The following is a 17,612-nucleotide window of genomic DNA, read 5'->3' as shown; positions in this document are numbered from 1 at the left end:
TGGCCATGAAAGTTGGTGGATAAGGAACGCCTTAAGTTGTTGATGGTATATTGCAGGACCGCGATTGTAGAATCGTAAGCATGGTGAGTTTCCTCAACAAGCTTCTTGGAATGAACAGCTTGACCCGCAATTATTGACTGAAGTTCAGCTTTGATTGCGAAAACATCATTGATGAGACGTTCAGCAGTGGCCATGAACTCTTGATGATCAGATTTTCTGTTAGTATCCAGGGCTCGGATACCCATTTCCACCTTGAGAGAAATTCTCTCAGACAACCATTCTTTCCCTTGCTTCTAAACGTTCTATCCTTTCCACTAGCAATTTCGGTCCGGGCATATCGTCAGGCTGCGGTTGGCTGGACTTCACTGCAGCCAAAATCTGATCAACTTTGTCTTGGAGGCTGAGGAATTCTTTTCTTGTGACAGCCAATTTCTTCTTCTTCTTTTTCTCCTTGGGCTTGGAAGTGGAATGCTGGGATCCACTGGAGTCTTCTTCTTCCTCAAAGACCATCATAAAATCATCTGATTTCTCTGGTTGGTTTACTTCATTTACATCGAAGTCATCAAAACCAAAGGTTGGTCCGGAGCTGATTTTAATCGCGGTTCCGTCATCATTGGATTCACGAACATCAGCAGTTGGAGGGGGCTTGGACGGACCTGCACCATCAGGAATGTTTTGAGCATTGCGGATGGTTTCAGCCATCTTAGTCATCCAGTCTTGAACCTTCAGGATGGAAGCAACTATGTTGGCATTGTTGATGGCATTTGCCCAGTACTTGGCAACAGTTTGAATTTCTTTTTCCTTCTGATGTAGTTGCTTTGTCTGTTGATCCTTACGAGCCTGAAAATCCCTGTGAAAAGCCTCATATTTTCTGATACTGGACTCGGTAGTGGGACGATCCCGAGTCCAAGTATCATCAAAATTGTAACCGTCAAATCCTTGATTACGCACCGGGGTGTCCCCGGGGTTCGTGGATCCTTGCACATTGGTGCTCACCACGCCTAAACCACCTGATTGTAAGGTAAGCAGAGTAGGATTTCCTGAGCTTCCTCGGTCTCCTTGACCTGTAGTCAAGTGTGGCCTCGGCTCAGTTCTGGCAAAGGCTGAAGAATTGCCCTGCAGTTGGTCAGGTGTATTAAGTGTTTGGATGACAGAATCAAGGATGGAGCACAACTCCTGTTCTTCAAAGAAATGGAGGTGGGAAGCCCTGGAGACCTTCGAGCGTTTAGTACCAACTAGATCCTCTTGGGATTCAATTGGGGTGAGTCTCCATTATCTGATGAAACAGACACACTTGTTGTGTCTGAATAGCTGGAGAGGGATGAAGCGAGTCGGTCTGCGGGGACCGCAAGGACTACCGGAGTCTTGAGAGACCGAGGTATCTGTCCGGTCACGCATATGGCTAGGAGTAGGGTTGGTCTTTCTTCTTTTAAAAATGAGAATGGGAGCAAAGTCATTATCATCTGAATCTTCTTCGATTCGGTCCATTGTACCATTTAAACGGATCACAATAGTCTGAGGTACCTCATAGATCAGCCGAATCTGAACATGAGGCAGCGTCAGTGGCTAGATGTGGTGAAGGATTACGACTGTGAGATCCTCTACCACCCGGGGAAAGCCAATGTTGTGGCCGATGCTCTTAGCCGCAAGGCAGCCCCGATCAGAGATATTTGCTTATGGATGACAGTAGTGACTCCGCTTTTGGAGCAGATCCGAGACGCCCAGAAGGAGGCTATAAAGGAGGAACATCGGAAGAGTGAGCGTATTGTGGGTCAGGTTTCCTCCTTCGACTATGATAGTCGTGGGTGTTTGACACTACACCGTAGGGTGTGGGTTCCACATCTTGGAGGTGTGTGCCAGGTTCTGATGGAGGAGGCGCACAAATCCCGATTTTCTATTCATCTCGGGGCGACGAAGATGTACAGATATCTTCGTCCTGATTACTGGTGGCCCTGAATAAAGCGGGATGTAGCCTGGTACGTCGAGAGATTCCTGACCTGCAGGAAGGTCAAGGCCGAGCACCAGAGGCCCCACGGTAAGACGCAGTCGTTGGATATCCCCATGTGGAAATGGGAAGATATTAGTATGGATTTCATCACAAAGCTTCCCAGCACCGCACGAGGGGTGGATTCGATTTGGGTCATCATGGATCGGTTGACCAAGAGTGCTCGTTTCATACCGATCCAGGAGAGCATCTCGGCTGAGAAGTTGGCCGATATCTACATCCGAGAGGTAGTAGCTCGACACGGAGTGCCAGTTTCCATGATTTCTGATCGAGACGTGCGATTCACTTCCAGATTCTGGAAGAAATTCCATGACGAGTTGGGTACTCGTCTGCACTTTAGCACGACTTCTCACCCCCAGACGGATGGTCAGAGTGAGCGGACCATCCAGACCTTGGAGGACATGTTGCGGGCATGCGTATTAGACTTCGGTGGTAGCTGGGATACCTACCTTCCCTTGGCAGAGTTTTCCTACAATAATAGCTACCACGCGAGTATTGACCGACCTCCCTTCGAGATGTTGTATGGGAGGAAGTGTAGGACCCCAATATGCTGGGGTGAGGTTTAACAAACGGTCAAGGGGAGTACCGAGGTGGCGCTCAAGACGACAGATAGGATCCAGCAGGTCTGGAGCAGGCTTCAGACTGCTCAGAGTCGGCAGAAGAGCTATGCCGACAAGCGCATACCAGACCTAGAGTTTCAGGTGGGAGATAGGGTACTCCTGAAGGTGTCACCTTGGAAAGGTGTCATCCGGTTCAGGAAGCGGGGCAAGTTGGGCCCCAGATACATTGGTCCTTTCAGGGTTGCAGCTCGGGTGGGCAAGGTGGCATATAGGATGGATCTGTCATCCGAGCTTAGTTAGATCTGTTGGGTTATGAGCATTCTAACACTCCTAAGTGTACATGCAACCCTAAATACCTTGGATCTATGTTTTCTCTATTATACATACAATTATGAACATCCAAGGTATTATCCTAATCTAGCATACAAAATAATAAATATAACAAGATAGAATACATACCTCTTTGATGTAGAATGTCTTCATGAAGCTTGAGTGCCTAGTGCCCCAAGTGTGACACCTCAAATGGTTCACACAACACCAAATAACTTGAGAGAAACTTGAACACTCCTTGAAATCGTCTAGCCCTCACACTCACACATTAGTGCACGATTTCTTGAGCCATGGGATTCTTTTATATGGTGGCTATTAGGGTTACACCATGTAACTCATAACTTTACCCATTCCTTATGCTCCATGGATTTTAACCTCCATGGAATATCCATGGGTCACCCCATGGACTTAGTCCAACATAAGGAATCTTGGATCACAAGCCCACATATATAAGAATGAATGATTTACACAATCAACCCATATATTTAATTAGTCTCCTTTTGATCACTTAATTAATTCCAAATTAATTCTTGATCAATACTAATTAAATAACCTTATTAATATATTAGAACTTATAATATATTAACCAACCTTAAGTGTTATTTCTCTCATTATAGTCTATCCAAATGCATGATGCCATGCAACCCAAATGGACCATGCCGGGTCGGGTCAAGTCTTACCAATTATAGTTATGGACTTAGACATTAATCCAACAGTCTCCCACTTGGATAAGTCTAAAACTATTATTGCGTATGACTTCAGGAACCGATCAGCAATCGTAGCTCTCAAAAGCTTCTGTCGAACTCTGACCTTGTCGATGAACTCTGACCTTTGTCAATGACTTGTCCATTAGATAAGGGATCATATATTCCTCCATTCTAGATATCATATGGACTGAGACATGGATTATCAATCATTCTCTCTGTCCATTTGTTGTTTCCCGATTTCCGATTCATGATGACTGACTGATTAAACAAATCAAATCAGTCATGGCTTGGCCAAGCACTCACATGTATCATCTTTAAATCATCGAGGGGCCCACAGATATCGCTTTTATCCCGAAGGTAAAAGGAATGGATAAACTTCGACTCATATGGCTTGTTCTACTACTTGTTGAATCATACACAAAGGCACGTTTTATAACATCGAGTTACCAATACGTTTTCGTGCAATCAATGTATAACCGACTCATAGTAACAACTCATATCTCTAGGTTTAAAGAATATAAGATATTATCGTCTCATGATCACTCGTGATAAAATCCATGAAGTGATTCAAATGAGCGCGGGTTGAATCCAATACTCAGAACTTATGAGCACTCATGAGTGTTGTAGCACCACTTTGTCCACCAACTTGGACCTCTACAAACCAACCCATGACAGTCTTGATTCATATCTACTTCCAACATATGACCGACTGTGGATGGTTTGAATAACTTAATCATTCAGGAAGAGCGACTTAGTTATTCTGGAAGTCAAAACATGCAAAGTGAAACACAAGAATAAATGAATCAAATATGGTATCAAACCCTATGAATATAAATAAACACTTTTATTTATCACCATACTGATTACTCATTATTCATTGTTTCGGTTTTATCAACTTTATACTTGAATTTAAAACAATAGTTGTCCCATGCTCCAAGCATGTACACTATGTTTTCTAAACACTAGTCATGCCATACACCAAGTATGCATACTATGTTTGTCTATGATCTTTACTTTGTAAAATAGATCAATTGAACATCACTCCAATGATCCTCTTTTCACAGTCCCAAATCCTTACTGCAAATGCAAGAATTCCAAATTCATGCCATTTACTGAAATCTGTTAGATTCTAAACTTATATGCATTGATCCTCTTAATGATTATGCACGAACTCAGAAAAACTTGACAACAATCATTACAGATCATTCCAAAGGAGATCAGCTCCTTGGAAACATCCTTCTTTCATTAAGTTTCCTAATCTTACACATATTGAATAATTTCTAACTTTGAAACATTTCCATATTCCATTTTGACTATCACTTCTGAACAAGAGTTGCCTCCTTACAGATTATGTCAATATGGTCCTTCCAGAATTAACATTATACTTCCAACTGTCCTTGAGCAACCAATCTTTGGTAAACCTTAGATTGTCCTCGACAATTGCTTAATCATTTTAGTCATATCCAATTCTAGACCTTTTCCCTTCATAATGCCCCAGGCATTTGGAAAATTTTAGAAAGGATGAATATAGCACATGTAATCGATCCTATATCCGAAGCATATGGCACACGATTCATGATGTCTCACATAAAGACTAAACCAGTCTTTTGCTATAATATTTCCATTTCAATTTGCCAAGTTCTCAAAATTCAGATTATGAAAAGGGATGCCGTAATCATAATCGAATTTTAGAACGCAAATAATGGACCCATATATAGAATTTCCTTATGTTGAGCCATTCCAACATGAAATTCATATATATATCCTTGATTAAATACGATTAAAATCTCAATCTAAGCTTTTAGAATTGAAATGAAGTATAATTTTCTCTCCCTTAATTATAGCAAAACAACTTTTTCAACCCCTGCAACCTCACGAATTGAAACTTTTGTTTTCTATAATTAACATTGCTAACTTGCAACCTTTGTCATAATTATCATGCTCCCACTAACATGATGATTATTAGCATAACACTTATGCTCCCACTAGCTTTGACATGTACTCAGAAATCAACTGACTTTCTTACCAAAGTTCAGATTTCTGATACTAGATTGTTTTGATAAAACTTTATCAAAATCATACACCTCTCTTAGATAGCTCACATGTGTGTCTAAACAATTTTAGAACTATGAAAAGGGATGTCGTAATCATAGTCTCAATTGTTTAGACCTTTGCCACTTCTCACAAGTCCATGTTAGTGTGCCGGTAAACCACACACGCTCCACTAACGACTTTGAGAATGCAAATATCACAATTGCTATCTAGCTAAAATCTACTTAGTGAAAGTGTTTCCTCACCATCATTTTCATGAATCGGAGAGAAACCTTATGACACTTAGATTTAATAGTGTATGTGTTCTTATCCATGTGAATTTGTCAAAACCATAATCACAAGACAAGGTTAGTGACAAATCCAAACTCATATTGATTAAACTTGTGCAATCTTAAATTCTTGCCATTTGGCAGCTCAGGTGCCTGTCATTGCTTCCAAGTAGTTGTGCAACCAATTGAGAACTCTCAGAACTCCTATGCAGAGCCAACTTGAATAGGCACAAAAATTTCAACACGATAGGTTATAAACCTCAAGTCGTGTGCTAGTGAAGGACTTTAGGTTTTATTCTTGATTAAGTCTTGAAACTTTCAAGAGCTTTGAGACTCCTATTGTCCTCTTGACATATAAGACTCCCTTGTCAAATATTCAAGAGATAGTGCGGATTCTTTATCAAGACTAACACTTTACACAATTGGCCTAAGTTGGTCTCTGTTTTATCCAAAACATCACAACTTACCAATTTCAAATGTACAAGAGTAGATAACCTTTTACTCTTACATTTGACTAGTGTTAACAAACCCTCTTTAAGATATGTCACTCAAGTTACAATCTTGGAGTATGACTCTAAGAATTGTTTTGGAACGAAGTATGACTCATCTTTTTGATTTAACCATTTCAACAATTCATGACTCCTCTTCTTAGTCATAAGAATGCACTAAGATGACTTTAGAGGACCAATTGTGATATGGTATCTTAATCATTAAGATGATCATAAACATGATACTAAAGTACTCTCCCATCTTTTCAGATTTGAGAAACTTTTATCTTTCTGCCATACTTTGATTCTTCTTATTCGTTCTGTCTCACATTGAAACTTCTCCAATGCTACAGACTTATACTTAAACTTATAAGTATAACCATATTTACTGAACTTAAGTAAATCATGACGAATAGTCTTCTTGATCTTTTGTGGTGGACTTGACCAATGCACAAGAATGTGTACTCGATCCCTTAGTCCTTTCCTTATTCACATAAGGAATTAGTCTTAATTTTCCAAGCTGAAAGTTCTCATTCATCATACTATACAACTTGCATGATTTCAAGTTTCGGTCCAATTGAACCTTGGGTGATGAAAATCTTTCCTTATTTGGTAATATTAGACACTACCACAACCGAAAGAATCAAATCCATTTTTCCAATATTGCTATCAATGGAATCTTATAAGCAACAACTTTTCACAAATGCCATTGTAAGGATACTTAAAATAAATAAAATCAAAACCTTTTTCTTTTATTTTAAAACTTTGCGGAAAAACTTATCCTTACAATCCATATGAAAACCTTGTTGTTATCTATTCCTAAGCAATATAAATATCATAACTCTTAAGTAATAGCCCAAAATTCTGATCACCGAACCATGCGATTGAAATCCATCTTCGCGATCAGAATCAGCATGTACTTAATAGAGTTAGACAATGGACTTTACCTGAAGTAGAGCCAAACTTATTGACTTTAACATCCTTAGGTAAATTTGGCAGCTTCGTAACCAATGCCCCTTCCTTTGGCAATAGTTACCTATGGATCCTTGATAATGGGACTATCTCTGACATTGTTATTTGATTACGACATGCTTTTGAGAATTATGATCTATGGATTTGATGATATGAAATAACTTGATGATGTTTTCTCTAAAATGTTTTATGAATCGTTATACTAAAAACAAAAATTTTTGGTCATGATTTTTGGGATGTTACATTTTTCTTAAAATAAAATTGCATGCTACTTTCATTTTTAAGCCGACAATAGCATGCTACTTCATTTCTAAGCCACAATTAATATACTACTTTCGTTTTTTAAGAAAATAGCATTCTATTTTTATTTTTAAACCAACAATGACATGCTACTTTCATTTTTAAGAACAAAATAACATTTTACTTTCTTTTTTAAGGCTAAAGTGACATCATACTTTCATCTTTGAGGAAACAAAACATGGTGCTTTCATTATTAAGCCAAAAATAGCATGCTACTTTCATTTTTAAGGAAAAAATAGCATACTACTTTCTTTTCTAAGCCAAAAGTAACATGTTACTTTCATTTGTAATGAAAAATAGTATTCTACTTTTATTTTTAAACGAACAATAAGATGTTAATTTTGTTTTTATGGTAAAAATATCACGTTGCTTTCATTGTTAAGGTAATAAAGTGCATGGTAATTTCATTCTCAAGCTAATAGTAACATGATACTTTCCTTTCTAAGCCACGCATATCATCCTACTTCCATATTTTACTCAAAAATAACATTCGACTTTTATTTTTAAACCAACAATAACAAGCTACTTTTTAATATTTAGCATCCTACTTTTATTTCATCTTATTGCATGCAACATTATATTATGAAAAAGTCATCCGATTATAGAAATTTTATGAACTATGAGTTATGAAGGATGATGTTTCTTTGTTTTGCTTCAATGTTCCTAGATGACTTTAAATTTTATTATCAAGAGTTTGACTTTTTTGTTAATTGTTTTTTTTTAAGCGAGAATTGGAGCCGTGGTTTTATTTTGTTGTGCATGAACCAACATTGACATGCTACTTGCATTTTAGGGACACGATTTTTGTAAGGACACAATGACACATGTGATTAAATGTATATCTGGATCCATGATTTATTTTATGTTTAATTTGCATTATTGCAATATTACTCGCATATACCTCAATTTTTTTTCTTTGTATTGGTATCTTAATGCAATTAAATAAGTGCTTAAATCACCTTTGTTGCTTGATAAATGTTTATCTGTTAGTAACTTTAAGTGGATTTTTTATTATTTTCAAATCATGTAAATCATATGAGTCTATGTGTGTGAATGTGATATAAGGGAAAATTTTATGATTTTCAAATCATGCAACATTTGAATTAAAAAAGCAATTCGTTTGACTACAAAATTCAACTGGTTGAATTATTTATATGGTATGACATCATACTTTTATTTATTTTTTAAAGACAAAATTGCAAAAATGGTCTCTGTGGTATGCACTTTTTTGGGGTTTTAGTCCAAACCACGACTTTTTTGGATTCGTGGTCCTTTTGAGGTAGTTTCGTTGCGTTTTTGGTCCCTCGATAAATTGAAATGACTGTAATGCCCTTGGGGTATTTATTTTCTATTTTTCTTTCATTTTTTTAAATCCTATATTCATTTATTCATTTAAAAAATTTTAAAAATAAGTGGGTTCTCTCTCTTTCCCTCTCTCTCTCTCTCCAAATTACTCATCGATGCATACCAATTGAGTAAAAATATCCAAAAAATTATGAATCTAGAAATCAAATTACAAATTCAGAGCATATTACATATTCAATATTCCAAGCTACAGAAGAATCCAAGGGTAAAGATTCATATCAGTTCACGAAACAAAGTGTCATAGTAGATTCAATACCAGAAAATAAATTTGCTGCAAATTCATGACTAGAAAACAAATACTCATAGGCTCATAGAAGATTCAAGGAACACATTCATACGAGTTCAAGAAACAAAAATTACAATCACCAAAATTAAATTACAATTACCATAGAGATCATATTATAGTTTTTCTAAGAATGGGAGATTAAACCTAAAAGTAACAAAGTGGGTTCAATCGAAGAGCTTGAAGAAGAATAGAAGTGTAGATTCCCTGCATATCTTGAAGAAGAATCCAATTGCCGATGCCCTGCATCTCTGGAATAGGAATCGATTGATGCTCCTGTTAGATTGATTTTGGTTCAATTGAAGGAGAAATCAAACACCTCACATGCTAATGAATCCAAACACTATTTCCTGGGTACCTGGTAATTCACAACTTAAAAAAACCCAATTTGAATTCCAATCAATGGATTCAAATTTTGAAGATTTAAAAGTCGAGCAAAGCATTGAAGGCACTAAAATCGCTAGTGTATATTCAAGCAGTTGTGAGAGGTTATTTAGTGAGAAAAGAAGCAGCAATGTGACCCAAGATGCTGATGGCGACATTACTAGAGGATACGATATCGGAAAACTGAGCGGTTCTTGAATCGGGGGAGACGGAACCGCTGTTGGTGGGTAACTCACTGGCTCTGCAAATGGAAAAGCAGCGGTTGGTGGGGCTATCGTAGGGCTTATCGTCAGAGCCATCGTAGTGCTTGGCGTGAAGTGATGTGACAACCCGGAAATTTTTTGATTTTAAGACCCAGTCAATCAACTCAACTGAGTGTCAAACTCATTAGTACTGAGTTCTAGCCCGGTTAAAGGTCATTCTAAGGAGTTTTGAGCCTAATACACTTAAGGAATAAGTGTTAGAAAGTACCTGCTAGAACCATAGTGTAGCAAATCAAACCTTAACCTCATCTAAATGAGTTCACGGCCACAAGACCATGATTTTACGGCCGTAAACTCATGTGGCCGTAAACTCAAGTGTATATAGATGATACTTGGCCATTTTTCTCATTTTTTCCTTCCTTGGCCGATTTTTCTTCAAATCCTCTCAAGTATCATCCAACTTTCTACCTAGATCTTCATTTATGTAAGTGTTCTTTCTCTAGTTTGTTGATAATCCTTCTTAACTAGCTTCATCCTCATCATTCATCCATGGAAATCATGTTTTCTTAGATCTTCAAGAAACACCAAGAACACACACTAGTGTTCTTGGCCAATATCAACCATTTCAAGCTTCTAGATCGTAAGTACTCTTCCCTATACTTCTTATCTAGTTAGTATCCATGCTTAGAGACTTGAAACATGCCTTTTCCCATGAAGATCATGAGTTTACGGCCCAAGATCTTCCTTGGCCGTAAACTCCATGTTGAAGCATGTATGGACCATAAACCCTATAAGATGCAAAGCTAGTGACCCAGAACCCTTCCTTGATGATTGAAGGACCTTAAACTTCACTCAAATACATAAATGAGTATGATTTTACGGCCGTAAACTCCTTAGGGCCGTAAACTCATCAAAAGCCTTCAAGGGGTTGGTCTTTTTCATACAAGTGTAGAACAAAAGTCCCTAAAGTTTCCATAGCTTTCAAACCAACATTAGGCATGTTTGACCATGAGTTTACGGCCGTAAACTCCCTTGGGCCGTAAACCCATGGTAGTAAACTCATGTTGTGTCATTTCACTTCCCTTTGATGAATCACATGTGATTCCAACACTTGGTCAAAGTGTTTCCTAGTCCCGGAAGGTGTTTCATTTCATATAGTTGTTTATAAACACTATATTCATGTCAATATGTGTCCTTATATGTCATTTAGGACTTATTGTGTCTCGGGACTACATTCGTGGAACTTCTCATCCTTACACACATACCCGTTTGAATCACCCACATCAGGTGAGTTCATACCCCGTAATGAATCTTTTAACTGTTTTAAATGCTTTTAAGGGGGGAATACAAGTTGAACACAATGATAATTGTGTAATTGTTTGTTATAAACATCTTTCAAAATGTTGCTTATGTCTTTTATAAGTGATCAAAACATTTCAAAAACTCTTTTAAAGTTATGTTACTTTATAGTTAATCAAACTCCGTTTTTAAAGTACAAGCATAACTTAGTAGTACAACGAGTCTTTTCAATAACAGTCCAAGTAAAACATTAGTAAACTATAATGGGTATAGTTTAGAGATTCAGTTCATACTAGATACAATACACGATAACAGAACAAACATATTAAGTTGCTATAGCATGGAACCACTACAGGATCTAATTATACCAATGAATCACTAACTCATTGTTCTAAACAAAAGGTGATAGTTATATTGGGTATACATGATCATATAACTTTAATGTGAATTACACGGCTTGTAATTGATTGCAGAGGTCGCGTTTGGTTCCCTTAATCTCCAGTCAAGGAGAGCGTATAGTAGGGGTACTAGCCTTCACATTATGACCGTAATAAAACAAACATGTTTTTAGGCCATCAATACATCCGCATGTCATTATAAACGGCAACTGTGTACTTACATTTCCCATTACTTTCATAAACTGACAGTACCACTTGAAAGTCAAACTCAAACTATTTTCGAGTTAAGATAGTTATAAACTAGGGAAAATATACATTTTTACAAACGACAAACAGAACAGTCGAGTCTAGCACATAACAATAGATGCCTTGGTAGAAGGCTACGTTTAACAGAAGATGCCTTGGTAGAAGGCTACGTTTAAAAGAAAGGACCATAATGCTAGTCTTATGATTCCTTAATATATACATCACAGGATATATATATATATATATATATATATATATATATATATATATATATATATATATATATATATATATACACACCAATAGGGTCCGACAGGTAATAGGATGTGTGCTCTCCGCTTCATTTCCTGTTCCTTGTTTGGTTGTGGGCTTGGAACGAATTCACCCAATCTATTTTCTATCCGATTCTATATATATGTATGCTTAGTATACATTAAGTCATCATAAGGGTACCAGGTATGGGTCAGGTCATAGGACACAGTGTCAAAGCACAGTTTTTCTAGTACAAATCATACTTTCCAAAATCAGTACTTTTGGTATACAAAACTAGAAACTTCCCAGTAAAGGGTTTAATCCATTTTATTAAACCAGTACAATTTAAAGGACCTTAGGTGAGTAACTCTATAATACCTTAGTTTATACATCATGTTTATATATAAAACTAATACCCAATAGGTAGTTGGATGTGTGCTTTCCGCCTTACTTCCTGTTCCTTGTTTGGTTGTGGGCTTAGGGCAGATTCACTCAATTAACTTTCTATCCGATATTAGATTATATATATCAGTATAAACTAAGCTATTATAAAAGTAGTCACTGTGGTCACCATTTTATTATAAGAAATATGGGTTTTCTTAAAGAACTTTTCATTAGATATAAAGGAACCATTACAATTAACTCCATGAGTAACAAGTGTTTACACTAGGGTTATATACGACGATGATCTAACAACCAATGGGATGTGTGCTATCCGCCTTAATTTATGTTCCTTGTTTGATTGTGAGCTTAGGGCAGGTGCGCACAATCGATTGTTTGTTTACTCTGAGTCTTATATAACTCGTATCCGCTTAGTACCCATAGAAAGGGTTGTAGTGTCATTTTACTTAAACTTCCATCAAAGTAGGAAATATAGGATTTTCTAGAGGAACAGACGATCTTTTCAAAACAGAACTTACAACTTACACCATTTTACATCTACATTTTCAACAACACTTTACAACTTACTCATATCACTAAAATCTTATGAACTCACCAGCTTAATTGCTGATCAACTCTTTCAAATAACTTGTATTCTTAGGAGACTATTAGACAGGTGCTCGTGCTGGGGATTCAGAAGATGGAGCATTATAGCTTCAAGTCTTGTTTTGTTATTTGTGTATGAACTCTATGTTTTGTGAACACACACATTGTAAACACTTTCTTTATAAATGAAATGGTTGTTCATTACTTGCTTACCATATACATATCTCGTGATACTAAACATGACGTCCTTCACCCCTGAACGATTCCGTCGTTCCGGTTTTGGGGTGTGACAAGTGAGGCGGTAACGTTCGACAAAGGAAGGCGGTGTTCCAGATCTGAAACGACATTGATGGCCGGAATCGGAGATATGGAAACGTGACTCTTTGTTAACATCTTTTATCAAAGGAGATAGCGGTTCGAGTTGCAGGAACCAGCGTGACGTCTAGTGGCTTCGGTTATGGCGTTCGGAGGAAGAGCACTGGTGAAGAGAGAGAGAGAGAGAGAGAGAGAGAGAGAGAGAGGACCCTTTTATTTTTTAATTATTAAAATGAATAAATACTTATTAAAACTTAAAAAAATGAATTTAGAAATAGAAAATAAATACACAAGGGTATTAAAGTCATTTTAGTTTATCAAGGGACCAAATCTGCAATAAAACTAGCTCAAAAGGACCACAAATCCAAAAAAGTCGGGGTTTGGACTAAAACCCCAAAAAAATGCATACCACAGGGACCATTTTTGCAATTTTGTCTTTTTTAAAATCTTTTTTCGATAGGACATGGCCAAAAGATTAATGATGTTTTGAAACCATTTTACATATTAATTTAAAAATAACGATAATGGTTTTACGAACAAAACATCCAATGATGTTGTATAAATATAACTGTTTTAAAATTATGATTAATTATGATAAGTTTTAGTCTCTCTCTCTCTCTCTCTCTCTATATATATATATATATATATATATATATATATATATATATATATATATATATATATATATATATATATATATATATATATATATACACACTCTAATAAATGAAGGTTTTTTTTGTCACTTGTCACACTCTCCGTCAATTTGTCAAATGTCATTTTGTGGTTTTTTGAATTAATTTTTTTTCCACATGTCATTTTATTAGTTTTCTATTTTATTAAATTTCACATAATATTTTAATGTAATAATTGCAATAAATGTAGTAATAAATGAGTATCAATTTCATTAATCAACTTACCTTTTAATTTCAAAATTCTCAAAATTAAAGTTTATTAGTTTCTTTTGTTTATTTATTTAAATTATTTGTTTAAATTTAAAAGATAAAAAACATTTCATTATAATAATTCATTGTTTTTCTTATTTTCTTATAAATTCAAAGTTCTCAAATATTTTGACCTTTATATTTAACTTTTTTTTAAATTAACTCATTTAATATATGGGTCTCACAACTAATATATATATATATATATATATATATATATATATATATATATATATATATATATATATATATATCATAAAAATTGGTTCGAAAATCTAATATGCACTTCAAAATTCATATAGTTCAACATTTCAAATAAAAAAATAATTCGAAATTGTTAAATCTAAATAATAATTAAACAATTCATATCTATTTCGAAATGAAACAATTTTTCTACTTAAAAAATTGATTTATCCACATAAAATATATATCAGAATGACTTAATTATATGATAGGTGCAAAGGGCATTTTATCTTATATGTATAAAAAAATCAAATCCTACCTAATAAACGAAAGTTTTTTTGTCACATGTCATTATCTAATTCAATATGTAACATGACATTTTTTTAATTTTTTCGATTTCATTTAAATACACTTGGCCAATTGTGGTTTTTTGGCTTTTGTTATTAAATTATAAAAAAATCTAATCTAAAAATATAATAAAGAAAATAAGGAAACTTAAATGTCTCCATAAATTCTCACGTAATTTGTTAATTAATGTATTAAATTCAATTTAAATTCAAATCAACATTTCTAATTGAAAAACATAATTTTCAGTGAATCCCTTTTGAATTCACGATAATTTGCAGAAATCTTGCAAAAATTAGTTCATTCAGTGAATCCCTTTTGAATTCACGATAATTTGCAGAAATCTTACAAACTTGAGGTCGATAAATCCGCGAGTCTAGAAATTCATTCACGGTTAATATTGATATTCTTTCTAAATTCAGTTTTTTAAATTATTAAACATGTAATGCTTAATAAAATATATTATTTTAAAAAAAAAAAAATTCGTGTATGACACAGATATTATACCTACTTTTTAAATAAAATAATGACATTTCATTTAGAAATTTATAATCTTCAAAATTATGATTATTTGTGTATTTATGAAAAAAAAAATTGTAATTTCCTAATATATTTCAAGGAAATGAGGTGAGGGAGTGTCCTTTTTTTTCCCTTGGTCTTGATAATAACAATAAATGATCGGAGATTACAAAAAGATTTGATTATTTTAAATTGATAGTAGGAATCAAGTGGAATTTAATATTATTTTCCCCAATTTACAATCCAACGAGGAAGACACAACACCAGACTTAATATATAGTAATTTATTACAGAAATAAAGTTTCGATCGATCACAAGAATAATCCAATTCTCTACAGAAATTTGATCACAAGAATACACACATGTTCACACAAAAAATAATTTACAAGTAGTGTTCAATTTACAAAGCCATTGATGATGAAGGTATGTGAAGTGAAGCCGATTGTATAAGCTTCTGGGCTGCCGACAGCTGTTCCATCAACGTTATAATACGCTCTCTGTAATCACGTGCCTGATCCATGGCCTCCGCTTCAAGCTCACCAAGCTGCGAGCAAAGGCGCTCCTCCGCATCCTCCGCCACCCGCAGCCTCTCCCAGATCTTCTGCAACTCCATCTTCATCTTCTCCTCTCTTTCCATGCTCCTCTTCAATTCTCTCTCCAGTTCCTCGTTCCTCCTTCTCAACACCTCCTCCTGATGATCTACCACCATCTCCGCCGTCGTGGTATGGCCGTGGTTTTGCACTTGCGCCATCTGAACTGCTCGCTTAGGGCCGTTAGTTTTTAGTTTTTACAAAAACAAAGAAGGAAAGGTTTTGCGTGTTTGAATGAATTTAGTTGGCGTACGTTCTTTGATCCTTTCCTTGATTAGGGTTTTGAAATATATAGGCAGTGAAATGGTATGATGTCCAGGTTCAATGTATCTGATATATTTTGCTCCATTTTGCATTCCAGACCTTGAACCTTATGCTAAGTTACCATTTAGACCCCTGTAAAGTTTACAACTTCCGTCCCTATTTTATATTAGAATATTTAGGTAAGGTTCCTTTGTATTGTTTTATTTTTATTTATTTTATTAACTATGTTTATTTTTATTTTGTATATTTAATTAAAAATGTTAACTAATAAAAAATAAATTTTATTTATAGATAGAGTTCATCATTGTATCGTGCATCGGTTTTTAAGTCAAAAGTCTTTTAAAAAACAAATAGTTACTAAAAATAAATGTTGCGTGTGTTATACACGGCGCACCGAGAAGTCGTTTAAAAAAAAATCTCTAAATTGTTGGGATAAACATTTAAAAAAATGATTCGTACACAACATTTTCTTCATAGATAACAATTAGTATAACTTACTATTTTTACCATTTTTGATCCTTTTATATTATAAATTTTTGGGTACGATTTGTATTTCTTTTGGTGTACGATTTTTTTTATGTTTTTTTATAAAAAGGTAAGGCAACGAATAAAACAATGACATAATTATTATTTTATGAACTTCCTAATTGAATAGTTAAATTAGATGGTTCAGAAGCATGATAAAGTCTATTTTTCAAAATATATAATAACAACAAATATATGTATGAGCCACATCCATAAATTCAACTCTAACAAATGAAAAAACTATATAATTTCGTTAAATTCTGTGTGGCTTCAACTGATTCAAAATGCTACTTCTCGCCGACCCTATTTACTTTCATTTTAATACGTTAATTGACTTTTTAATTCTTTAAATAATATAAAAGTTAAGGTCAAATATACATTAAAGATTTAAACCATTGCACGTCGTCGTAGTCTTTACTGAATTTCAAATTAATTACATTAACACATAGTAAAACATTTTCATATGATGTATTGAAATAATGAGTTTCTATTTTATACATTAAAGAATCATACGTGTCTATTTGTTTTTCAATACATTTGTATTGTTTTTAATACATTTGTATCAAGAAAATCATTATTGATCTGCTCCATCTTCAAGTATCAAATCACTGAATCAGTATTAAAATATTGTCAATAACCACGTCTACACCACACGCCTAGTTATATTTTTTATATTATAAATATTAAGATGATAATTTAATATATTACGGATTTACGTTGTTTGTTTGAGAATCTTCTTAAAGACTTTGGCGAGTGTGGAAAGAGAAAAAACTGAGAAATGCGTGATTTTTGATTTTTTTTTTTCTACAATCGTCTGGAAAGTCGAA

At 34.8% G+C, this 17,612-nt stretch overlaps 1 protein-coding gene across 1 annotated transcript; it reads right to left on the bottom strand.

The window, feature by feature from the left end:
• Positions 1 to 15,664: 15,664 nt before the first annotated feature.
• On the bottom strand, positions 15,665 to 16,276 carry LOC145128636 (protein RESPONSE TO LOW SULFUR 2-like). The gene has a single exon (XM_079063450.1). The coding sequence runs from the start codon at positions 16,155 to 16,157 to the stop codon at positions 15,807 to 15,809; it is 351 nt and encodes a 116-aa protein (XP_078919576.1). The 5' UTR covers positions 16,158 to 16,276; the 3' UTR covers positions 15,665 to 15,806.
• Between the last annotated feature and the right edge of the window lie 1,336 nt (positions 16,277 to 17,612).

Source organism: Lactuca virosa, chromosome 8, assembly GCF_052849685.1.
Source record: "Lactuca virosa cultivar CGN04683 chromosome 8, Lactuca_virosa_CGN04683_v6, whole genome shotgun sequence".
In the NCBI taxonomy this organism is placed as follows: domain Eukaryota; kingdom Viridiplantae; phylum Streptophyta; class Magnoliopsida; order Asterales; family Asteraceae; genus Lactuca; species Lactuca virosa.
This window is presented reverse-complemented; position numbering and strand designations above follow the sequence as displayed.